The sequence below is a fragment of the Pteronotus mesoamericanus genome, unplaced genomic scaffold (genome assembly GCF_021234165.1).
Source record: "Pteronotus mesoamericanus isolate MK-2021 breed Mesoamerican mustached bat unplaced genomic scaffold, CSHL_Meso_final contig_52, whole genome shotgun sequence".
In the NCBI taxonomy this organism is placed as follows: domain Eukaryota; kingdom Metazoa; phylum Chordata; class Mammalia; order Chiroptera; family Mormoopidae; genus Pteronotus; species Pteronotus mesoamericanus.
Window position 1 is genome coordinate 7412317 of NW_026555189.1, and position 25478 is coordinate 7437794.

The window sequence follows — 25478 nt, forward strand, 5'->3', positions numbered from 1 at the left end:
GTCCCAGCAGCACAATGGCTCCCTGCTCCAGGGCATAAGTGCTGAAAGAGGAGTTCCCATAACCTTTGGTTGTGAACAACAGCAGGGATTGCATCTGAGAAAGACAAATGGCATCTAGAGAGTGAGGCCCTGCAGGTCCTAAGGGCCTGTGCAGAGACTCAGTTGCTCACAAACTCACCGTAAGTTCCAGTGCAGAAGCAGCAGCACACCAAGATCCAGGGACACAGGAGGAGGAATGACACTGACTCACCTCAGGATGAGGGCTAGAGGGGTAGGGGTTGGGGCAACTCTCTTTGGGGATGAAAGTGCTGACAGAAGCCACTGTTCCTTTGTTGTACTCTCCTCCCACCCGGTCAGCCCAGCGAAGGCAGACACCAAATCTGTGCTCTCCGGTACCCTGACTAACACTGTTCACCCTGTCCTGGTGATTCACTAAGTCCCTGCCCTACTCGACAGGTCACCAGGCCCAAGGCTCTTCCGAGTGGCTTGTCTACATGAACGGCTTGCCTTGGCTCACGCTGTGAACTCCCTTCAAATCTCTCAAAAGTCCACAAACCCCAAATGAGCAGCAGCTAGCCTTGCTGTGCCTTGTGCTCTTGGTAAGTGGCCCCAAGCCCAGCATAAGTAGTGGCCTGTCTCAATTTGCACTGTAACTCCCATCAGGTGGCCCCAAGCCTGGCATAAGTGGCCGCCAGTCTTGGCCTGGAACATAGCTTCAGTTCAGCGACCACAGGCCCAGCACACGTAGGCAGCCGGCCTCAGCTCCCATCCTCGCGCTGGCCTCAGTTCGCACTGTAGCCTCTCCCAAATGCCTTTATGCCCAGAACAAGTGCCAACCAACTACAGATCACTTTGTAGCTCCTACCAAGAGGCCTAAAGCTTGGCAAAAGCAGTGGTTGAACTTGTGCTGCTCCAGAGCAACCTCCCAAGAGGCTCCAGAACCACTGTGCCTAGTGACTGGCTTCAGGCCACACCAGAGCACCACTCAACCAGCCACACAAATGAGACACCCAAAGGGAAAACTTGACTGGCATCAGAGCCCCATGAAAGGGGTTCCTGCTCCATGGCGTCAGCCCCCATACAACAGCTTGTCTGCTGTAGTCACTGCCAGGCCTCACAGCTAGTCAGCATGAGGGTCAACCTCACCCAATGACATGCCAACAGCAATAGAGCTCAATTACAACAGGAGGGCACACACAACTCACATGGGGGACAACCACCATGGAACACCTTGCTCAGCTGACCGGGGAGACTGCACCACTGGGCCCCACAGGACACCTTCTACATAAGGTCACTCTGTCAAGAGCAGAAGATGGAGCAGACCTACCTAATACATAGAGACAAACATGGGGAGTCAGCAAAAATGAGAAGATAAAGAAACATGATGCAAATGAAAGAACAGAACAAAACTTTAGAGCTAAGAACTAAACAAAATGGAGACAAGCACTCTTATCAGATTCAGGATTCAAAACACTGGTTATAAGGATGCTCAATGGACTTAGGGGAAGAATAGATGAACTCGGTAAGAACTTCAACAGACAGATAGAAAACATAAAATAGGAAATAGAAACACAATAAAGTACCAGTCACGCACTCACTGGTGTGGCTCTGTGGGTTGGGCATTGGTCTGCAAACTAAAAGGTCACTGGTTTGATTCCCAGCCAGGGCACATGTTTGGGTTGCACACAGGTGTTCTTCTCCCTCTCTTTCTCTCTCCCTTCCCTCTCTCTAAAATTAAGTAAAATCTTAAAAAAAAAAAGTCAGAAATAAAGAATACAATCAGTGAAATGAATACATTAGAGGGAATCAATATCAGATTAGATGAAGCAGAGGACTGAATCAGCGACCTGGGGGACACAGTAGTAGAAAACACCCAACTGGAACAGCAAAAGGAAAAAACAAAAGTCTTAAAAAGTGAGGATAGTTTAAGAGAACCCTGGGACAACGTGAAGCAAACTAACATTCACATCCTAGGGGTGCAAGAAGATGTGTGAGAGAGAGAGAGAGAGAGAGAGAGAGAGAGCAAGGAACTAAAAACCCATCTGAAGAAATTATGACTGAAAACTTCCCAAAGGAAAGAGACATAAATCCTTTCATCTCAAGAAGTGCTGAAGAGCCCCAAACAAGGTAAGTGAACTAAGTCACACAGAGAAAGGCAAGTATCATATGATTTTGCTTATATGTGGAACCTAAAAAAAAGAAAAAAAATTAACAAACAAAAGAGAAACAACCTCATAAATACAGAGAACAAACTGATGGTTGCCAGATGAGGGGGGGTTTGGGGGGGAGTGTGAAAAAGGTGAAAAGGGTTAAGAAGTACGAATTCCCAGTTATAAAAATATTCATGGTGCCCTGGCTGTCGTGGCTCAGTGGGTTGAGTGCCAGCCTGCAAATCGAAAGACTGCCGGTTTGATTCCCACTCAGGGCACATGCGGGGGTGGCCAGCCTGGTCCCAAGATGGGGGTGTACGAGAGGCAACCAAATGATATATCTCTTGCACATCGCAGTTTCTCTTCCTCACTTTCTCCCTCCCTTCCCCTCTCTCTAAAAGTAAATAAATAAAATCTTTAAAAAATAATAGTCATGGTGATGTAAAGTAAAGCATAGAGAATATAGTCAATAATATTGTAGTAACTATGTATGGTGTCAGATGGTTACTAGACTTACTGGGATGATCACTTTATGAGGTATATAAATGTCTAATCACTGTGTTGTACATTTGAAACTAACATAATATTGCACGTCAATGGTAATTGAAAAATAAAATTTAAAAAAGATAACCCCCCAAAAGAACTGACAATGTTTTATTTCTTTACCTGGATAAGTACATGGGTGCTCATTTTATTATTATTCTTTAATGTATACCTATTTGTTATACAGATTGTTATAATACATGTAAAGAGTATTATAATACTGTGTACATGTTCCATTACACAACAAAAAAATTAGGAATACGTTCTGGTATGGAAAGACTTTAAAGATATGTCACTGAGTGATAAAAACATAAACAAACAATATGAAAAGACAAACCACAGGCGGGAAAAAAACCTTTGCAAAACAGATACCGGATAAAGAACTGAAATCCAAATTATATAAAATTCAACAATAAAAAAACAACAAACCTGATTTTAAAATGGGCCAAAGCCCTGACTGGTGTGGTTCAGTGGGTTGGGCATCATCCCCCGCAAAGCGAAAGGTCATGGGTTCAATTCCCGGTCAGAGCACATGCTTGGGTTGTGGGACAGGTCCCCAGCTGGGGGTGTGGAGAGGCAACCAATCAATGTTCATCTCGCACATAGATGTTCCTCTCCCTCTCCTTCTCCTTCCCTTACCCTCTCTGAAAATAAATAAATAAAATCTTAAAAAAGAGGGACCTTGTTCTCCGCCTTTCCTTGTTGTCTCTGCTGACGGTGCCCTGCTCTCGTCAGCCTCCGGCGCGCTCTCTACTGAGCACCATGCTGTCAATTAAGTTGCCGAGTTCTGACGGAGAGATATTTGAAGTTGATGTTGAAATTGCCAAACAATCTGTGACTATCAAGACCATGTTAGAAGATTTGGGAATGGATGATGAAGGTGATGATGACCCAGTTCCTCTACCAAATGTTAATGCAGCAATATTTAAAAAGGTCATTCAGTGGTGCACCCACCACAAGGATGACCCTCCTCCTCCAGAGGATGAGGAGAACAAAGAAAAACAAACTGATGATATCCCTGTATGGGACCAAGAATTCCTGAAAGCTGACCAAGGAACACTTTTTGAACTTATTCTGGCTGCAAACTATTGAGATATCAAAGGTTTGTTTGATGTTACATGCAAGACTGTTGCCAATATGATCAAGGGGAGAACTCCTGAAGAGATTCGCAAGACCTTCAACATCAAAAACGACTTTACTGAAGAAGAGGAAGCCCAGGTACGCAAAGAGAACCGGTGGTGCGAAGAGAGGTGAAATGTTGTGCCTGACACTGTAACACTGTAAGGATTGTTCCAAATACTAGTTGCACTGCTCTGTTTATAATTGTTAATATTAGACAAACAGTAGACAAATGCAGCAGCACATCAACTGTATGAGCAGGGTATTGTCCTCATTACATGTGTAGTTTGGGTACAGACTCCAAACCTATGGCTGAGTTTCTTCCAGTATGATCAAAAAGTTTCTTTGCTCTTTGCTCTGAATAAAACTGAATTGTGGGTCCTCTATGCTAAGTGGCATTTTGCGCTTTCCCTCTTTTTGTAAAGCAATTTCTGCCTAGTTTGTTGTCCAGTTAACTCTAGTTTAGTGACTTTTTAAAAGTTGGCATTGTACATAAAACAACTTGCAAAAAAAAAAAGGCCAAAGACCTTAAAAGACACCTCACCCAAGAAGATATACAGATGGAAAACAAACACTTGCACATGGTGTTTATATGAAGCTTTACTCACAATTGCCAAAACTTTGAAGCAACCAAGATGCCCTTCAATAGGTTATGGATAAATAAATTATGGTACATTCACATAACATGTATGACCGTATGACTCAGTGCTAAAAAGAAATGAGCTATTAAGCCATGCAAAGACATGGAGGAATCTTTAATGCCTATTTCAAAGTGAAAGAAACCAATCTGAAAGACTACATACTGTATGATTTGAATTACACGACATTCTGGGGAAGTGTAACAACGGAGACGGTAAAAGAGCAGTGGGAAGGTCTTGCGACTGCAGGCTGTGTGGGGCTGCGCGAGCCCAGGGCACCGGCCAGGAGGTTTGTTTAGGTGGAAACGGATACTATGCAGATCCCCTTGGGACAACTTCAGAGGAAGCTCAATGACCCCATTGCCGAGGCACTGAAAAAGAAGTTTGCCACAAGGTACGGGGCCCATGGGGTCAGAGACAAACCTGGCCTCACAGCACTACCCACCCACATGCGGCAGGGCTGGCCTTGGGCAAGTAGCTTACCTCAGAACCCTGCTTCCTCACCTTTCCAAGGTAATCCATAGGGATGTTGGAAGAAATCAAAAGAGAAACTTAGTTTGAAAAAGGCCCTTGTAACCTCAAAGTGTTAGACTGTGCACTTCCTAATTACTTTGCAATCTTGGGTAAGTATTTATCCACTCGGGGCTTCAGCTTCCATTTGTAAAATAGAAATAATACCGATGCCCCTTAAAAAGAGCAGGGGTTGCGAGGGCCTCAGGAGCAGGGAGGGATGAATTCATAGCCAGAGCACAGAGGATTTTACGGCAGTGAAGTTATTCTGTATGATATAATAATGGTGGATACATGTCATTATGTATTTGTCAAAACCCACAGAATGTACAGCATCAAGAGTGAATCCTAATGTAATCTATGGATTTTAGGTAAAATGTCAATATTGGCTTATAAATTGTAACAGGTATACCACATTAATGTAAGATGTTAATAATAGGAGAAACTGTGTGTGCAGAGGAAGTATATGGGAATCTGTACTTTACACTGATCTTCTGTACCCAAAACTGCTCAATAAAAATGAAGTCTATTAATTAGCCCTGGCTGGTGTGGCTCAGTGGACTGAACACCAGCCTGTGAATTGAAAGGTTGCTGGTTTGATTCCCAGGTAAGGCTCATGCCTGAGTGGCAGGCCAGGTCCCCAGTTGGGGGCGTGTAAGAGGCAGCCAATGGATGTATCTCACATGCACCAATGTTTCTCTCTCTTTCTCCCTCCCTTCCCCCATCTCTAAAATAAGTAAATAAAATCTTTTAAAAAATGAAGTCTATTAATTAAAAACAAAACACATATAAACAGAACAGTATGATTAATATGCTATCTTATAATAACCTATATTTGTACTTTGTAAATATGTACAAAGAAACTCTGGAAATCTACTCAAGAAGGTAGTAACAGTGATACTTGTGGAGGTTAGAGAAGAATTTAAATACACAGCCAAATGTTTACCGAGTTCTCTGCATCATGTAATGATTAGAAATACAAAATACACATAATAAAATTCCTCATTTGCAATGAAGAATGTTAGATGAAACAACCACAGATAAACTGGTAACGCTTTTAATTTGGGTTGTTTCTGCAGATGCTGTCCAAAACACCAACTAAATGCAGGTCCATAAAATGTATTCAGACTTAAAGTTTAACAACCAAGATAATGGTATTCATAACCAATGTAAGGCACTTAATTAAGCTGGTTTGCTTTTCAGCTGCTGGTATTGATCAGTAATATTTACTGTGTTTTCCTTGAATTTCACTCATCTATACTTTTGTTTCATATTCTGGATCCTTATAAACTTCCTCAAATGTACTGAAAAAACAAAATTGGGAATAAACAACTCACCTGGGATTTGTTCATTTTCTGCCGCTTCTGGGTGAAGGCACAGGTATGAAAGCAGACCTGAAATAAAGCAGAAAGGAAGGTATTGTTATTAAAGATCTGACCTGCCTCAGAACTAGAAATCCCTCCACGTCACCTGGGAAAAAAACCACCTCTTGGGATAGTTACTTTGCCTCTTCAAAAGGAACAGAAAGGATAATACTGGCAGCACTCACCTTCAATCAAATATTATGAGATGCCTGAAAAGGCATGAGTAAGACCACCCACTCTCATGAGAAAAAGCAATCAACTGAAGCCTCAACTAATGAAAATATCAAAGAGGGAATTGAAAACAACCATAATTAATATATTAAAGGCTTTAAAGGGAAGGATGGACAATGTGAGTAAATAGGGAATTTCAGAAGAGATGGACATTGCAAGAAAAAAACAGATGGAAATGCTAAGAAAGAAAAGCACAATAACCAAGTTGAAAGAACACCTTCAACAGGTTCATTATTAAACTCAACAGAGCTGAGGAAATTTTCAGGAAATCTGAAGATAGATCAAAAGAAATTACCTGAACTGAAATAGAAAGTAGAAGGAAAACAAACAAACAAACAAAAGGACAGAGTATCCAAGAGCTGTGGCACAATATCAAATGACCTCACAAGTACAGCCATTGGAATCCCAAAAGGAGCACCTGGCCAAGTAGCTCAATTGGTTGGAGTGTTGTTCAGATATGCCAATGTTGTGGGTTCAATCCCTCGTCTGGGTACATACAAGAAGCAACCAATGAATGGATGAGATAAGTATCTTTCTTTCACCACAGGATCAATTTTTTTAAAAAAGAAGAAAAAATGGGACACAACTATTTGAAGACATAATGGCCAAGAATTTTCCAAAAATAATGAATAATATCAAAGCACAGATCCAAGAAGTTCAGACAATTTATCCAAACAGGCTTAACCCCCAAAAAGCAAAACAAAACAAAAATGCACATGGATACATCACAGTCAAATCACTGAAAACCAAAGTCAAAGGGAAAGTCTTGAAAGCAGTCAGAGGAAAAACAGACATGTTATATACAGAGAAAGAAATAACCACAGCCAACTTTTCATCAGAAAATATGCGTATACAAGTCAGAAGGCAATGTACTGACCTTCTTTAAAGCGCTTAAAAAAAAAAAGAAAGCAACCCCCCCCTCCAGAATTCTATACCCAGCAAATATGTCTTTCAAAATAAAAAGTAAAAACCTTTCAAACAAAACCAGAATTCATTACCACAGACCTGTACTACAAGAAATATTCAGAGGGACTTCTGGTCAAGATGGCAGTATTGGTAAACATGGCTCACCTCTTTACACAACCACATCAAAATCACAACTAAAATACAGAACAAGTGTCATTCGGGACCATCAGAAATCAAGTTGAATGGAAGTCTGACAACTACAGAATTTAAGAAACCACATCCATCCAGACAGGCAGGAGGGGTGGAGATGCAGAATGGGCTGGTCCCATATCCACATGTGGTAGATAAAAATTCAGAAGAGAGATTATAGGAGCAAGGAGTACCAGCCCCACACCAAGCTCCCCAGCCCATGGTTCCAGTGCCAGGAAGATAAGTCTCCATAACTTCTGGCTGCAAAAAAACAGTGTGAATTAACTCAGTAGAAGAAACGTCTGGGGTCCCAAGCAGTTCCCCTTAAAGAATCCACACATGAACTTACTCAGACTCACTTTCTCTGAGCTCCAACACCAGGGTAGCAGTTTGAAAGACACCAGTGGTAGAGAGGGAGGAATGGAAGTGCTGGCCTCAGGGCAGGAGCTGGGGCACAGCTTTCTCCCAGACAGATAGGCAGAGGCCTGTCCCTTCTCTGAGCCCTCCCCACAAAGTGCCACAGAACCAGCAGGCGGGTGCCAAATCTGAGATTCCATCAACCTGGCTAAAACTGTTTGCCCTGCCCTGGAGATCCCCCAAGACTCTATCCCACCCGACTTATAGACCCATCCAAACTGTTAACCATGACTTTTCCACATGGTCTTGGTTCATCCTTCACAACTTCCTAAATTCTCTCAAACAAGCAAAAGCTGGCTTCAGTGAGCCCCCAACCCCTGTACCTCTTGCTATGTGGCCTGAGACCCAGCACTAGCAGCAGCCAGCCTAGATTCACAGATTGACTTCACCTGGGAAATCCAAGCCCAGCACAAGTAGCACTCATCTCAGATTGCTTTACAGCTCAGGAAGGACGGCCCTGGGAAAAACACAAATGGGGGCTGACCTTGGCCTGCAACACCTGCAATACACCAGAGCCTGCGCACCCAGCGGACAGCTACAGACCACACTGGAGCACCACCACCCTGTCCCTGCACAGCTGATCCTCCACAGAGGGCAGGGGTTGGTGATTTGTGGTCACAAAGAGTCCTTGCAGCTGACTGTCCTGGTGAGATCCCTCCCAATGACCTGCCAATAGCAATCAGGGCTCAACGACAAGAGCAGGGTGTACTCAGCTCACACGGAGGATGCAGCGTGGGTGATAGGGGACGCTGTGCCACTGAACCCTACAGGACACCTACTACATTAGGTGCCAAGCTACCATGACAGGGATTCATAGTAGCTCGACCTAATACATAGGAACGAACACAGGGAGGCTGCCAAAATGAGGAGACAAAGAAACTTGGCCCAAATGAAAGAATAGATCAAAACTCCAGAAAAAGAACTAAACAAAATGGAGATAAGCATTCTAACAGAAGCAGAGTTCAAGACACTGGTTATAAGGATGCTCAAGGTAATAAGGACCTCAAAAGCATAAAAAGATCCAGTCAAAAACAAGGGATACACTATTTGAAAAAAAGAACAATTTATAGGGAACTACAGTAGAGTGGATGAAGTCTAGAATCAAATCAATGATTTGGAACATAAGAAAGCACAAAACAACCAATCAGAACAACAAGAAAAAAAAAGAATCCAAAAAAAGCAAGGATAGTGTAAGCAGCCTGTGGGACAACTTCAAGCATTCCAACATTCACATCATAGGAATGCCAGAAGGAGACAAGAAAGGGCACGAAATTGGAAATCTATTTGAAACAATAATGAAAGAAAACTTCCCTAATTTGGTGAAGGAAATAGACGTGCAAGTACAGGAAGCAAAGAAGAGTCCCAAACAAGTTGGACACAAAGATGACCACTCCAGGACACATCATAATTAAAATGCCAAAGGCAAAGGAACTGGAGAGCATCATGCTAAGCGAAATAAGCCAGGGGGCGAAAGACAAATACCATATGATCTCACCTATAAGCGGAACCTAACCAACAATGCAAAGAAGCAAGGAAAATATGACCAGCAACACTGAAAGGAAAAGAAATCAACAGAGACAAGAGGGAAGGGGGGGGCAGGGAAAGGGAAGGGAAGGGGAAAGTCAAGGAACATATAGCAAGGACGCATGGACAAAACCAAAGGGGAAGAGCTGAGGGAGGGAAGGTGGGAGGGGGCAAGGGAAAGAGGTGGGGGGAAGGCAGAGACAAATGTATTTAAAAAGTAAATAAATTAATTTTAAAAAAAGGCAAAAAAATAAATAAATAAAATAAATAAATAAAATGCCAAAGGCTAAAGATAAAGAAAAAAAATCTTAAAAGCAGCAAGAAAAGTAGTTAGTTACCTACAGAGGAGTTTCCATAAGACAGTCATCTTATTTCTCAAAAGAATCTGTGCAGGCTAGAAGGGATTAGCAAGACATATTCAAAGTCATGAAAGACAGGGACTTACAGCCAGGACTGCTCTACCCAGCAGATATCATTTAGAATTGAAAGGCAGATAAAAAGTTTCCCAGACAAGAATAAACTAAAGGAGCTCATCATCACCAAACCATTGTTATATGAAATGTTAAAGGGACTCATTTAAGAAAAAGAAGAAAATCAAAACTATTAACAATAAAATGGCAATAAATACATATCTATCAACAATTGAATCTAAAAAACAAACTAAGCAAGCAAGAAAAACAGAGACAGAATCATGGATATGGAGAGTATTTTGATGGCTGCCAGATGGGAGGGGGGTGTGGAGGAATGGGAAAGGTGAGGGGATTAAGAAGTATAAATAGGTAGTTACAGGATAGCCATAGAATGTAAAGTACAGCATAGGAAATGGAGCAGCCAAAGAACTTACATGCAGGACCCATAGACATGAACAATGGTGGGGGGACTGCCTGAGGAGGTGGGGGGTAATGGGTGGAGGGGGGCAATGGGGGTAAAAGGGCAAGTGTAACAGCATAATCAATAAAGTGTAATTTAAAAGAAAATAAATACTTAAATAAGTCGTTCAGATAGAAGGAATGTTATACCAGGCAGAGATCTGGATCTACACAAACGAATAAAGACCTCTTGTGTACTTAAAAATAAAGATAAATAATAGCACGAAGAATACGGTAATGAAATTGGAAGTATACTGTTTAAGGATCTTACATTACACAGCATAATAGTATTTAAAGGTCTATTGTGATTAACTCAAGTGTTTAGTATAAACTCTAGAGTAACCACAGAAATTTTTTTAAAGAGGTATAAATGATAAGCCAACAGTGAGAAAAAAGTGGAATCATTAACAGTACTTACAAAATCCAAAAGTAGTCAGAAAAAGAGGAAAACAGGGAAAAAGACCAGACAGAACAAGTAGAAAAAAACTAGCAAGATGGTAGATTTTAATCAATAACTGGTGTAAACATATCAATTAAATCACAGAGGTTGTCAACTTGGATTTTAAAAAAGCAATACCAAACTATGTGCTGTATATAAGCAATCTGTTTTAAATATAAAAACATAGCTAGGTCAAAAATAAAGGGCTGAAAGATGTACCTTGAAAACACTAATCAAAAGAAAGCAAGAGTGATTATATAACTACCAGATGAGTAAATTTCTGAAGAAATAATACCAGGGACAGTTCATAAAAGTAAATGTGTCAAATCACCAAGAAGACATAACAATCCTAAATATACAGGCAGGTACCTAACAAAATAACTTCAAAACACAAGAAGCAATGGTAGAAAAAGGGAAAAGAGATAAATCCGTAATTATAGTCGGAGACTTTAATACTCTTTTCTCAGTGACGGAACAGATAGAAAACCACTAAGGATACAAAAGAATTGAAGCACAGTATCAACTACCCTAACCCATTTACTATTTCCAGAAGAATTCTCCACCAACAGCGCAACAGTCATTAAAGTACATGTGAAACATTCACCAAAATAAATCACCTTCTTGACCATAAAACAAATGCTAGCAAGTTTTAAAGAACTGAAATTTAAAAGCATATTCTTTGAAAAGCAGAATTAAAGTAGAAATCAGTAACAGAAAGAGATCTGGAAAATCCCCAAGTATTTGGAAATTAAACAACAGAATTCTAAATATCCAATGGAAGTAAACTGAACAGAAAGCAAGCATAAGGAAAGAAATAATAAAGGTAAGACCAAAAATCAATGACACTGAGAAGAAAAAAACAGTAGAGATATTCAATGAAACCAAAAGCTGGTTATTTGAAAAGATTAATAATATCAACAAACCTCTAGCCAAACTGGCCAAGGAAAAAAGTGAGAACACAAATAACAAATATCAAGAATGATCAAGGAGATGTTACTGCAGACACTACAGACATTTAAAAAAAGTTATTTTGAAAAATAAACATAGACAACTATTAGCTACACTAAGGGGGAAAAACATCTCAAATATATAAAATCAAAAAGTGGGAACTATCAAATATAAAAGAAGATAAAACGATGGAAAAATTCCATCTTCAATAGCAGTAAACTACATAAGAATAAAGTTAAGGAAAATGCTCTGGCTGGTGTGGCTCAGTGGACTGAGCGCCGGCCTGAGAACCAAAAGGCCACTGGTTTGATTCCGAGTCAGGGTACTGGCCTGGGTTGCAGGCCAGGTCCCCAGCGGGGGCCATGTCAGAGTCAACCAACTGATGTATCTCTCACACATCAATGTTTCTCTCCCCTTTTCTCCCTCCCTTCCCCTCTAAAAATAAATAAATAAAATGTTTTTAAAAATTTTAAAAAGTTAACGAAAATGCAATTCTTTTATGAAGATTATAAACCACTCCTGGCGGGGGGCAAAACAAAAGAGGACAAGAACAAATGGGAAGGCCTATAGTAAGACCCAACATCATATGGGTTTACATTCCTCCTAATTTAATGCAACCATTAACAGGATCACAATAAGAATATCAGCAATTATTTTTTTTTAAAAATATGATTCTAAAATACCACTGGGAATCATCAGAAAACTTGTATTGAGTTGGCCAAAAAATCCATTTAGTTTTTCCCATAAAATAGAAGACATTTTTTTCACCAATAACTTTATCGATCTGGATATTTTGAGTATGTTGGCTATCTCCCACTATTGGCTTCTAGTGGGCAGGGGCCAGGGGTGCTGCTAAACATCTTCCAATGAATAGACAGCCCCACAGCAAAGAATTATTTGGCCAAAATGTCAATCGTACCAAGAAACTTTGCAAACCACTTTTGACACTTTGGATCAGTCACAGCACCTTCTCCATGCACTGCTCAAATTTTTTGCATTTCAGTTGAGTTTCTACCTGTCTTGAAATAATAAAGCATAATACACCGAAAATGTTGTGTATCTTCTTCCATCTTCAATATTAAAATGGCTGCACAAAAATTCACCAATTTTTTTATAAACGCAACTGATATGACAGTTATCACAAGACACTCTAACAAAATTGTTTCAAATGAAGTTAAAGGCAACTAAGCATTACTAGGGCCATCTTAAGGAAAAAACTAAAGGAACCCTCTGGTCACCCCAATATATTCTCAAAGTAGTGAAGGCTTTGGGTGCCATAAAAGAGAACAGCAGTAAATTCAACTGGAGAAATTCAAAACGCCTGCATGGCAAAAACTACCAGTGAGAAACGTCAAAAGGCAAACGGGAAAAGGCTTGCCATTCATAAAACATAAAGTACCAGCTGCCTGCGTGATCTGCGCAAATCACCTTTCTGAGCGTTGATTTTTCCTTCTGCTGAAACTGAGATACTAGCGAAGTCCCCTGGGTAGGTGTGAGGATTAGGTGAACACTTAACAGAAAAGGCTCTTGCAAAGAGGTCGGAACTCTTATTTCATTCCGAACGTCGTGTGCACCAGAAAACTTGCTGGGCCTTTCAATTCTCCCTCCACCCAGCGAGGCCCAGGGATGCAGCACGCGGCATCCGAGTGCAGCCAGGTGTGTCCGGCCCCGCCCCTGGCCTCGCCCGGCCTAGCCACGCGCGCTCACGGACGGACTTCCGGGCTTCCTCCAGCCCTGCAGGACCCTCGCCGCCGATCGGAGGCACTTCTCTGGACAAAGGGAGGAAGCCGAGACTCGCAGTCGCCCTCCCCCTCCGCCGTCCCCGCCCTCGCACGTCCGGGCTGGTGGGCCCCGCCAACCCCACAAGGAGGAGAGGGCTGGGCGGCCCCCTGACATAGCCCCGAGGGTCACCGCCTCCAACGAGTCGCCGAAGTTTGGGTTCCCACCCTGCGCGGGCACGAGCCCATCCTTCATCTCCTTCCCCTCGGCCCCCCAGGGCCCCGCGGAACTGCCTGGCAGCCCCCCTCATACCTAGAGGGGCACTCTCTACTCGTGGCCCAGTGTCAGGAAGGGTCACAGCGCTGGGCAGCGAAGACGCACGGAAACCGGAGCCCTATGACCCACTCGCGGCTAGAGGTGGGGGAAGGGCGGCCACCGGCGCGCTAGCAGCCGTGCACATGCGCAGATGTAGGGACTGCTCGTTGTCCCAGGGTCCTTGGAGGAGTGGTCCATCAGCTCTTCGAGACTACATTTCCCATAAGCCTGCGGGGCCATGCTGTAGGGACTCTCAGGAAAGTCCTCGCCTTGTTTAGCGGTTCAGAGGAGCGCTGACCAAGATACTGGCTTAGGCTGTTCATTTCCCCCAGATCAGCTTATAAAATTTCCAATCACTATCTCCTCCCAATACAAAAAACTGTCTTTTAAAGATTACACGGGTAATCTATGATATCTGTATTTGAAATAGACTACATATAAGACAGCAAATACCCATAATCTCACTTTTCAAAGGCAACTGTGTTAAATTCACACCCTTAAAATAAAATTGGCCATAAACATATTATGTGCCGCAACCAGCTTTGTTTTTTCTTTTTTAGAGCAGTTTTAGGTTCACAGTCAAATTTGCAGAGAAGGTACAGAGAGTTCACGTATACCACCTGACCCCACATATGCATAGCATCCTCCACTATGAACATCCCCTATTAAAGTGGAACATTTGTTACAATTGAATGTAAACTGACACATCACCCAAAGTCTGTAGTCTACATTAGAGTTCACTCTTGGCATTGTACATTCTATGGGTTTTGACAAATATATAATGACATGTATCCACCACTATGATATAGTACAGAATAATTTCACTACCCTAAAGTCCCCCTGTGCATCTATTCATTCCTCCCTCCCTCTCCCTGAGCCCCTGGCAACCACTGATCTGTTTATTTTCTTCACAGTTTTTGCCTTTTCTAGAATATAAAATAGTTGGAATCATACAGTATGTAGTCTTTTCAGATTGGTTTCTTTCACTTAGTAATACACATTTAAAACTCTTCCATGTCTTTTTCAGGGCTTGGTAGCTCATTTCTTTTTAGCACTGAAAAATATCCCACTCTGGCTGGTGTGTCTCAGTGGACTACTGAGTGCTGGCCTGCAAACCAAAAGGTCACTGGCTCAATTCCCGGTCAGGGCACCCGCCTGGGTAGTGGGCCAGGTCCCCAGATGGAGGCATGTGAGAGGCAGCCAAGCAATGTATTTCTCTCTCTCTCTCTCTCTCTCTCTCTCTCTCACACACACACACACACACACACACACACACAATCCCATTGTCTGGATGTACCACAGTTTATCCATTCACCTGTCAGACATCTTGGTTACTTTCAAGTTTTGACAATTATGAATAAAGCTGCTATAAGCATCCATGTGCAGGGTTTTGTGTGTATCATTTGGGTAAATACCAAGCATCACAACTGTTAAATCATACCGTAAGAATATGTTTATTTTGTTCAAAAAAAAAACCCCAAACAAACCTGCCAAACTGTCTTCCAAAGTGTGTATACCATTTTGCCTTCCCACCAGCAAAGAATGAGTGTTCCCATTGCTCCACATCCTTGTCAGCATTTGGTGGTGTCAGTGTTGTGGGTTTTGCCCATTCTAATAGGTGTGTAGTGGTAGCAACTAGCTTTCAATTAAAACAATATACAGTCTCCAAAATGTACTTATGCTCTTCTCCACGGTGCTCCAGGCCGGGGAGACTGGCCTCACCACCCCGGGGGAACGCATACAAGGAATTGGCATAAGACAGCTGCACAAAATGGAGCTGGAGTAGCCCTTCTTATGCACAGAGATACTCCTGAGAATAACTCAAGAGTATCCATGCGACTCCACACCAGAAAACAGGATAGAGGCAATTGCAAAAACTATCCAGAGGGCATAAAGCAGAAGCTGTGCTTCTAGTCCTGGGTTTATCCCAAAGACAGGGTGGATGGCTGCCCATCTCTGCTATGAACAAGGCTGCAAAAGTTTTAATGAGTACCTCCAATAAGAGTATATAAAGTAACAACTTTTTGTACGATGTACAATCAATCCAAAGCCACTTGAAAAGTATCACCTTGGCTTCTGTACTACTACACCTGCATGCTTCAAAATTCTGACAGTATCCTGGAGGCCACTCAGAAAAATCGTTGAGTAGCCCTGGCTGTGTGGTTCAGTGGATTGAGTGCCAGCCTGTGAATCAAAGGGTCATTGGTTTGATCCCCAATCAGAACACATGCCTGGGTTGCAGGCCAGGTTCCCAGTAGGGGGCATGTGAGAGGCAGCCACACACTGATGATTCTCTCCTCTTTCCTTCCCTTCTGTCTAAAAATAAATAATCTTTTAAAATATTTAAAACAAATAATAAAAATTAAAAAGAAAAATCTTCAAATAAAGGTTGGGGAGACTATAACTGACAAACTTTTCACTCATAGAGGTAGAATATTTAGGGTCCAGTGTAGATGTACCAATGGTTCAAATAAATGACAACTAATATGAGGATGTGACACCTGAGGGTATTGAAGAAATTATTGACGAGCTCAAGGCTTGCAAAACTACAAAACCTGAGCCAAGAAGTAGACACTTCTCTTGTGAGCCGGCTGAGGGTCTCACCTCTGACTGAACCACACAAAGGATGTGGTGTTGGGGTGCAAGCAGGCCTTTAGTTTACATTCAACCGTAAATATGTCACTGGAGAAATAAAATATGAATCTCTTATCTAAAAATGGGGTACTTGTACATCAATGCTCTTAGTATTATTCACAATAGCCAAAGGGCAGATGGGAACAATTCAAGTGCCCATTAACAGAAGAATGGATAAATAAAATATGATACATATAATTCAGTCAAAAAAATAATGAAGTTCTGATACATGTTACAACATGGATGGACCTTGAGGATATGTAAGTTGAAGTTGGAGAGACAATGAAATGTTCATGTGTACTAACTACATGGAGTAGGTGTCTAATACTTCAGAAATTAAAAAATGTAGATCACACAAGGGTAGATAAAGTGTGATCTCATTGTTGTAAATAGTATGTGTATCTTGAAAAGACTGCTGAAATGTACAAAAAATGTTTCAGAAGACCTTGCAAAATCCAAAACTGCATTATTTTCTATTAACTTCCCCTTAGGAATAAAGGAAAAGTATAGACAATGTTTTTGGAAAAAACGTTGCATATTTTAATTTAAATATTGCTTTTAATTTTTTTGACTTTCCACTAAGGTTTCACAGAGCACTTGCTTCTCCGTCAGCTACCCAGCATGTCCTTCCAAGTCTGCTGTGATATCCACTTCTGTCCCAACAAGTACTGATGTAAACATTAAGTACATGTTTGGATGGCGCTGCTGTAGGATGTAAAGAGATTTTAACTGTAATGATAGTAACTGTTTAAAGTGGAGTAAATATCTCAAAGCACATAAATAACAGTATGGCTTGTTCACAGATGCTGACAAAACTTTTCTATTTTTGTTTACTATGCAATGTCATTGCATATGACATTGTTATGGAACATAGTTAATATTTCATGTGTGACCTCATCCATGAACTTTTGTACTCTGTTATATTAAAATACATTGGTCTTTCTTGTACTCTGAATGAATCATTTATCTTGGCATGATTTTGTAGGATCATGCATTGGTCATTTGAAAAATACTGGTTGAGTCACGAACATATTTTAAATGCTGAGACATTTTATTACATATTATCAAATGACCGCAATAATATCACCATTGATCTCATCAGAAAAGCTTTAGATATTGGGAAGTAGATTTTGCCAAAATTCTACTTTTCACTTGTAAGTTCCTTTTATCATTGGGCAACAAATATGCTCAGTTGTTTTACTTGAAGTGACAGCTCGCTTCATTCATTTTTGAGAAAATGTCTGCCCAACACTCATCCTTCATTTGACTGTCCGCCATTTGAGTAAAGGCAGTGTTCCATGATAAAAGCAGTTAATTCAGCTCACGACTCCAACAGCGGCACATGTGATTTTCCTGGAGTCATCCTTCGTGCTTCTGTATGTGGCAGAAGTACTTTGGGCGTACTTTTCATTTCATCAGACAAAATATTAAAGAGACATGCACTTAAAAATTGAGACAATACTATTAATAATTCTTACTGCTCCATTAAGATCATTCCTAAGCGAAACAAACATTTCTCTTCTGCAATTGCGTGAAAGCATAGAACGCAATGACTGCTGGGTCAGATCGGTGCCACTGTCTGCAATTCTGCAGTGGCGCCAGCAGGTTCCCCCACCAGCTGCTCCGGTACCATTAATGCAAACGTCAACTCAATGAAATAGGAAAATACTGTTGGGGTATTATTATTTTTTTAATATTTTATTTATTTTTAGAGAGAGGGGAAGGGAGAGAGAGAGGGAGAGAAACATCAATGTGTGGTTGCCTCTCGCACACCCCCTACTGGGGACCTGGCCAGCAGCTCAGGCATGTGCCCAGACTGGGAATTGAACTGGCGACCCTTTGGTTCACAGGCCAGGGCTCAATTCACTGGCTCAAGCCAGGGCTAGGTATTATTATTATTATTATTATTATTATTATTATTATTAATTAAAAGTATTGACCTTTTGGATCCCCTGCAAGTGTCTTGGAAAAGCCAGAGGTCTTCAGATCACACCTAAAGCACAATCATAAACATTACACATTTCTTCAAATTTTTAAAACTCAAGATCCAATTGAGTTCACATCCTGTGATTGATGTCTTTGAATACATAGGATCCCCCTCCATTTCTTCTTTTTTTTTCTTTGCCATTTATATGTGGAAAAACTGGATGGGTTGAAAAACTGAAGAATTTCCAAACAGTATGGATTTTCCTGGTAATCTTACATTTTAATTATTAACTTTTCTGTTTCTTCATCTGGACTCTAAACTTGAGAAGGTCAATATTTAAGAAGTTTGGCCAAATGTTAGTGGTGGTTCCCCACTCCTTGCCAGATCCTAAAATGAGTGGTTGGCTCAGGTTTCTCCCCCAGCCCTCTTTATTTCATACTCTTTTTAAATTTTTAAATTTTTATTTATTGATTTTAGAGAGACAAAAGAATGGGGAGAAAGAAAGAGAGAGAGAGAGAGAGGGAAATACCAATTTGTTGTTCTACTTATTTGTACATCCATTAGTAGATTCTTGTATGTGCCCTGACCGGGGATCAAACCCACAACCTTGGCCCTTCTCTTTTATTCAGCATTCCTGTGATCAAGATTTGTGAAGCATCCCCTGGGTGGCAGACACTATGCTAGGGTACAGCTGTGAGCACCTTGTGAGCATATGTTCTAATTGGGAGGACAGGTAATAAGCACTAAGTGAAATATACAGCATGTCAGGTAGCATTCAGTGATAAGGAGTTCATATCAAGAATGCTGGCAGTGAGGTGGTGGCGGATAGAGGTGCAGTTCTGAATAGAGTGGATAGAGAAGCCTTTACTGAGCAGGTAAGGTTTGAGCCAAGGTTCCAGAATCAAACATTAGGATCCCTAATCAGATCCCTCCTGGCAGATGTTCCTTTCCTTGGACTATTTTCAAAGTCTGATAATACCACTCCATCTAATCACCAATTCCTCCCATCAGGTTGACCTGCCTGCCTCCCTCTTTTATACCTGAGATGATGGGAAAGAATGATACTTAATCATGGCTTTCTCCTCCTCATGTGGGGCTCTACTGAGTGGACTCCAATTTATTTTTCTCATGGCAAATCACTAAGAAGGAAGTCTGCAAAAATTCTCCTGATGTGGAGCAAAGTGAGTATCTCATGTTCTCTTTCTCTTTGCTTTTCACAAAAATTAACTCTGAGGAACAAAACAGCCTTAACCTTGCAAGAGTCAACTATTTTACTGAGCACTTGATAAATCCATCTTTCTCCTCGATGAATGAAGCTTCCTTACATGGCCATGGCTTAGAAAGGTTTCATCCAAGGATGGTCTGGGCATACAAGAACTGTCTGTCTCATTTACCTCTGCCTGCCCGGCACTGTGCTTGGCATAGGTGCGGAATGAATGAATGACTGGGACAAGAACTGGTGATGCTTGAGACCAGTATCATCTAGTCTTGTGGTCCTGTCCACCTGAGTGTACCAAGTGCTGCCTGTGCACCCTGCCAGAGTGGGCATCATTCAACTTTTCAGTGTTGCCCACGTGAGTGGAACAAGTGGTGCCCCAGCACGGCGCCAAAGAATGTAGCTGTCCCTTCAGTCCATCTCTCCTGCTGGCTGGGTCTTGGGACTGCAAAGTACTTCAGCCAGCTTCTTGTTCTGTCTGCTCCTTGTGGGGAGACACCTAAAGAATATCCTACCACACTGAGAAGAAAAAAAAATCATAGTCATTCTCAATAAGTTTTAGTACTGGATGTATTGTTTTTATGGAGGATTTGGAGATAATTTCACATAGGTCAGAAAGACACAGACATTACTAGGCAAAGTATTATTACAAAATAAAGCAGATGAATCAAAGCTTACCATATTTCATGTGTAGATCTAGAGCTAGAAAAGATCAGGAACCTGTTAGTCCAAATTCGTGTTAGTCCAAATACAAACAGAAAACTAAAGCCTGGAGAAGTCAACAAGTTTTAATTCTGATAAAGACAATTGTCCCCAAGGCCATGCTCAAGATCAATTATTGTTTACAGTGACTCATAGAACTCAGCATCCTGGTTACAGTTTATTGCATTGAAATGACACAGATTAAAATGAGCAATGGAAAAATGCACAAAGGCCAAAGCCCTATAACATCAAACATAACATACCAGTTGTCCTCTCTCAGTGGAGTCATGCAGACAGTGCTTAATTCTCCCAGCAATGATATGTGACAATGCCTGCGAAGTGTTGCTAACCGGAAGCTCACCGGACACTTGGAGGTTGGTCACACAGGTATGTCTCACTGCCCATCTGGCTGACTGTAGTCTCCAAACCCAGCAGAGGTCAAGCTGATACCATATGGCCCAAGGCCCCCAGCATAAATCACATAGATCTGCTAGTATACACTACCTGGCAGATCTAAAGCCTCTAGGTAAAGAAAGACACTTTTATCAGGCAGGATATTCCAAGAGCTTAAGAGTTTACCTCCCAAAAGCTGGGCAAGAGTTAAACCTTTCTTCAGAAGGTACATGGTGTACCCGACGGAGGTGTCCAAACTTTTGATGCCCCTGGGTCACACGGGAAAAAAAAAAGAGTTGTCTTGGGCCACACTTTAAATACACAAATGCCAACAAAAACTTAAGAGCAAAAATAAACGTTTTAAGTAAACTTACGATTTTGTGTTGGGCCACATTGAGAGCCAACCTGGGCCACTTTCATAGACCTCCTGGGCTGTGGGTTAGACACCCCTGGGAGAATCCACGCTTGCTCAGTTAATCCATTACTGCATAATGACCTATCATACAATGCTTTTTTGTGCCAAGGTAGACTGGTTTTGTATTTTATTTTGTTTTGTTTTTCCAGAAAAGCAATACTGAAGAATGCTGAGGTAGTATCTATCTTCTCCTCCCTTATACACAAGCATTTCTTTGCGTCCAGCTCTCGGCCACATTTGCCAAACAGCATGAAGGAAGCTTATTTCTGTATCAAAAGAACTGGATATCTCAGTAGGATTTGGAGGTCATTATGAAAAGGAAGTGGCCCCGATGAATGCCTCACCTATCTCCATGCCCTCTGCAACATGACCTGGCAGGTTTTCTTATCGGAAGGTGCAATCCATTTCCCCACCTCTTCAACTGAGGCTGGCTTGGTGATTTGTTTTGGCCAGAGTCTTACAGTCTTAAAGTATCTCCCCCAATATATTTATTAAATTCAAAGAGAAAAATAGTAACTTGACAGTGCAGAAACCCCATAGACACCTCTTAAACTAAGTGGTCAAGGTTAATGTCATAGTAATAAGACATATCAATATCTTCTACTGTTGATATGATATACTGAGAAGGGCACATCACCTCTTTGGTATTCTTGCCAAAAACACATGACCTCATACTCACGAGAAAATGTCAGACAACCCCAACTGAGGAACATTCTACAAAGGAATTGATAGTGCTGCAAATGTTAAGGTCAGAAAGACGAGGAAAAACTGGGGAACTGTCACAGACTGTAGGAGACAAAGACAACTAAATGCCATGTGCAATGTTGGATGAGATCCTGGACCAAACGAACAAACAAACCCCCACCAAAACAAGAGGGTGTCAGTGGAAAAAGAGGTGAAATCCAACAGGTAGATTAGTACTGTACCCAATTTTCTAACTGTATCAATTAGTATTTTGCCAGTTATTTTTGATAATTGTACTATGGTTATCTACAATGTCAACATTAGTGAAAACTAAATGAAGAGTATATAGGAATCCTCTCTAGTATTTTTGCAATTTTTCTGTAAATGTAAAATCATTGCAAAATAAAAAGTTAAAAATAGCAGTTATACTCACCCTTTATTTGTTGTTCATATAAAAAAGTTTTCCTCTTCTGGCACTAGGGTTGACTAGAATTATCTCTAAGCTGGTGCGTTAGCTGCCCCTTCCAAAGGCTATTCCTTCTATCTCTGTCAGATTGTTGGCTCCACATGGTGAGGTAGATGTTAGGTTGGCCATTGACACGGGCTGTGAAAGAATTCACGAGGAAAGGAAAATGCAGAGAGCAAAGTTTTATTCACTTTCCAAGGGAGGAAAGGGGCTTGACGTAGACAAATACACCAGCCCTGAGGGATTGGGGTCTTGAGTTTTTTATTGGATTATAAAGGGTTTGGGGAGGGGTTGCTGTTGTGTGGCTGCTGAGTTGATAGGGTCACTGTAACACAGGAGGTTTTGGTTGATTTTGCATAAGCTGCAGTTTGCTCCAATGTTAACTTTTGCCAGAGACTGTGGAAAGCAGTTAGTCACATTCTGTTCTTGCTTTTCCAGTCATTTTCTAGTTCTGGGGACATAAATTCAGAAGAGTAAAATGGCAGTCATGTTTAACAAGGTCATAGGTCTCCTTGGCAAATGACACCATGGAAGCAAATGGCACCGGCTTTTTCCTTTCAATAGACAATTAGAGTTAGTGAATCTCATGGTCAGTAGTGAATACCACTACTACACCTCCTTTGTTAAAAAGCGAGTCACTTTGCCTGAAGTGATGTTATATGCTATATTGTGTAGACGGATCAAACACTGGGAGCCTTCAGACAGAAAGGCTGGCTGAAGGCATGCAGGCAGGAGAGGCAGACCTATACCCCTAATATGTGTTGTGTTGATTTCAGTCAAGATAAATTGCTCCCCTTCCCAAATGGAATGTAATAAACTTGTGACCAGGTGACTTGACTGGCTGGTTTCCCTGAGGAATGGCACCATGTCAGGGATTCAGTGTTGCAGTAGGGTAGACCCACAGCAATTGTCGTCGTTAGATCAGCCTTAGTGAGTGGGTGCCCATGTTGGTGGGCACATTATTAGTCTGTACCTCTATTATCATTATGCTATCATTGGGATGGTTATTGACAGAACTTGGCTGATGACAATTGGCTGAATCTTGCTGTCTACTTCACTTAGTCTCTTGCATGGTAGATGTTCTCTGTTGGGTGTTAACATGTGATACATGTGAAATAAAGATCTCACTTTGTACCTACTCTTATAGCTACAAGTCTCTTCCCAGACCTCCTTGACCCTAACTTTCCAATCTTTCTCCTCATAGGCCCTTGCCCAACCAGCCAGGCTATTCGCCATTGCCCATAGGCCTAGATATATTCTTTTGTTGGGCCACTTTTCTTTCTACAAAAGGGGACAACCAGATGCATGACCTAGAGCTTTGCCAATCGGAAGGATTTCAGGGTCGCCCCTGAGTGGAGCTATAGCCCGGCATCAGTCCATTTTCTGCTTGCATGCTCATACCGAGCCAACCCATCCATGAATCAACTTGAACTCTTCCTTCTCTATCAGGTGGTCATAAGAGTTCCCCCATGTGTTCACAGCTGAGGGAGAAGTGATGACCAAGCAACGGTGGGTGACCGGGGGTCTGGGCTGCCTACTCACGCAGCCTACTTTGCCCTCTGGCACTGCTTATGCCCCATTCTGTTTATTTCTGTTTCATCCACAGTGGATTGTTTTGGACCTGACTTTATGACTTGGTAAGCCTGGTACAACGCAGCTCATGATGGCCAGTTTTGGCCACATAGTCCCTTGATGTTTTGGGGTCACATTCACCATCTTAACCAGGACCTAGTAGTGGGCCGGGACTATTTATTTATTTATTTATCCTCACCCTGAGGATAGATTTTTTTTAAGAGAGATGGTGGGGGAGCAAGATAGGGGAGGGGAGGGGAGGAAGAGAGGGAGAGAGAAACATTGATGTGAGAGAGGAACATCAATTAGTTGCCTCTCATGCGCACCCTGATTGGGGATCAAACTTGCAACCGGAGTATGTGCCCTGACCAGGAATCAAACTCATGACCTTTCGGTCTACAGAACAACACTCCAACAGCTGAGTCACACCAACTACAGCCAGGGTCACTTTTTAAAATAGTGTATCTCTCTCTCTACACTATGTCACGGCCCTGCTCCAGAACCGCAGGGATCTACACTGTGGTTCTTTTAGGGTTTGTCACACTCCCTACCTGTCATATATTCCCCAACCATAGGTAGATAGCGCTAATGTCATTCGCTGAATAGGGCTAATGGCCACCACACTGGGAAGCACAGATAGAGAAGATTTCCATCAGCACACAAATTTGTATTGGAGAGTGCCACACGTAGATCTAACAATGTATAAGAAATACAAGATTAGAGAAATATATGAAACAATCTCACAAGGGTACAATCATTCAAAAACGGAACATGGAAAATTCTATAGAACAAGTGACCCAGCTTCTTTAACAAATAAATGGCATGGCAAAAAGGGCAAGAGAGAAACTGTTATAGATTGAAAGAGATTTATGAGACATTAAACAAATGCATTTTGTGGACTTGCACTGAATTGTGATTTGAATTAACCAACTATGAAAGAGATTTATTTTTGAGATGAGCCAGTTAACCAACACAGTGAGTGGATATGTGAACTCATTTGAATATGGTTGAGGAGAAGGACCTAAGTAGGGGTTTGTATTCCTAATTCAGTTTGGAAGAAAAACAGATAGGAATAGCTTTATCTTAGTAATGTTAGCAACATGTTCCTTCAAATTCGCTGTGGGAGGAAAACTGAGCTTGAAATACCTTCAAGAGCAGAAGCCATATCACTCCAGGATGGTCCTCGGATCTGCCCAGTTGGGAGGGTGGAGATGAAAGAGTTGCAACAGTCTTTTCCATCTCTTATGTACAGCACTGCTGATCATCCTTAGCTCTCTTCTTCCAGGAAGGCTTCCTGGCTTACCATACTGCCCTGCTCCATTTCACCCCTGCACTTTTCTCCTCACAGCCCTGATTTTACTTACTCTGTGGCACTGGAGCTGAGACTTGCAGGGTGAGAAAGACAAGCATGTATGTCAAGGCTCTGAGGCTGGTTGGAACCAGAGGTATACAGGAAGAGACAATGAAGCTGGAGCTCTGAAGCTAAGGAGATGGAAAGGAAGTGGGGTATATGGAGAGGTCAGCAGGCACTGGCAGGACCTTTAAGGCCTTGGCAAGGAGTCTGACAAGACTTGGCAAGGAGTCTTGA

The 25478-nt window shown here is 41.8% G+C and overlaps 1 protein-coding gene and 2 pseudogenes across 1 annotated transcript in view; 2 read left to right on the plus strand and 1 right to left on the minus strand.

Annotated features, from left to right (window-relative positions):
* ZFP1 (ZFP1 zinc finger protein) overlaps positions 1-13987 on the minus strand; it is a 32045-nt gene extending 18058 nt beyond the window's left edge. Inside the window, exons 1-2 of the mRNA XM_054579181.1 lie at positions 13879-13987; positions 6298-6354 (exon numbers count right to left, since the gene is read on the minus strand). Coding sequence (XP_054435156.1) covers positions 6298-6312 — 15 coding nt within the window. The 5' untranslated portion in view covers positions 6313-6354; positions 13879-13987. The remainder of the gene's footprint in view (positions 1-6297; positions 6355-13878) is intronic.
* Positions 3456-4133, plus strand: LOC129075193 (S-phase kinase-associated protein 1-like; annotated as a pseudogene).
* Positions 13988-15559: 1572 nt separating the features above from the next.
* LOC129075191 (NADH dehydrogenase [ubiquinone] flavoprotein 2, mitochondrial-like) lies at positions 15560-16538 on the plus strand (annotated as a pseudogene).
* The last annotated feature ends 8940 nt before the right edge of the window (positions 16539-25478 follow it).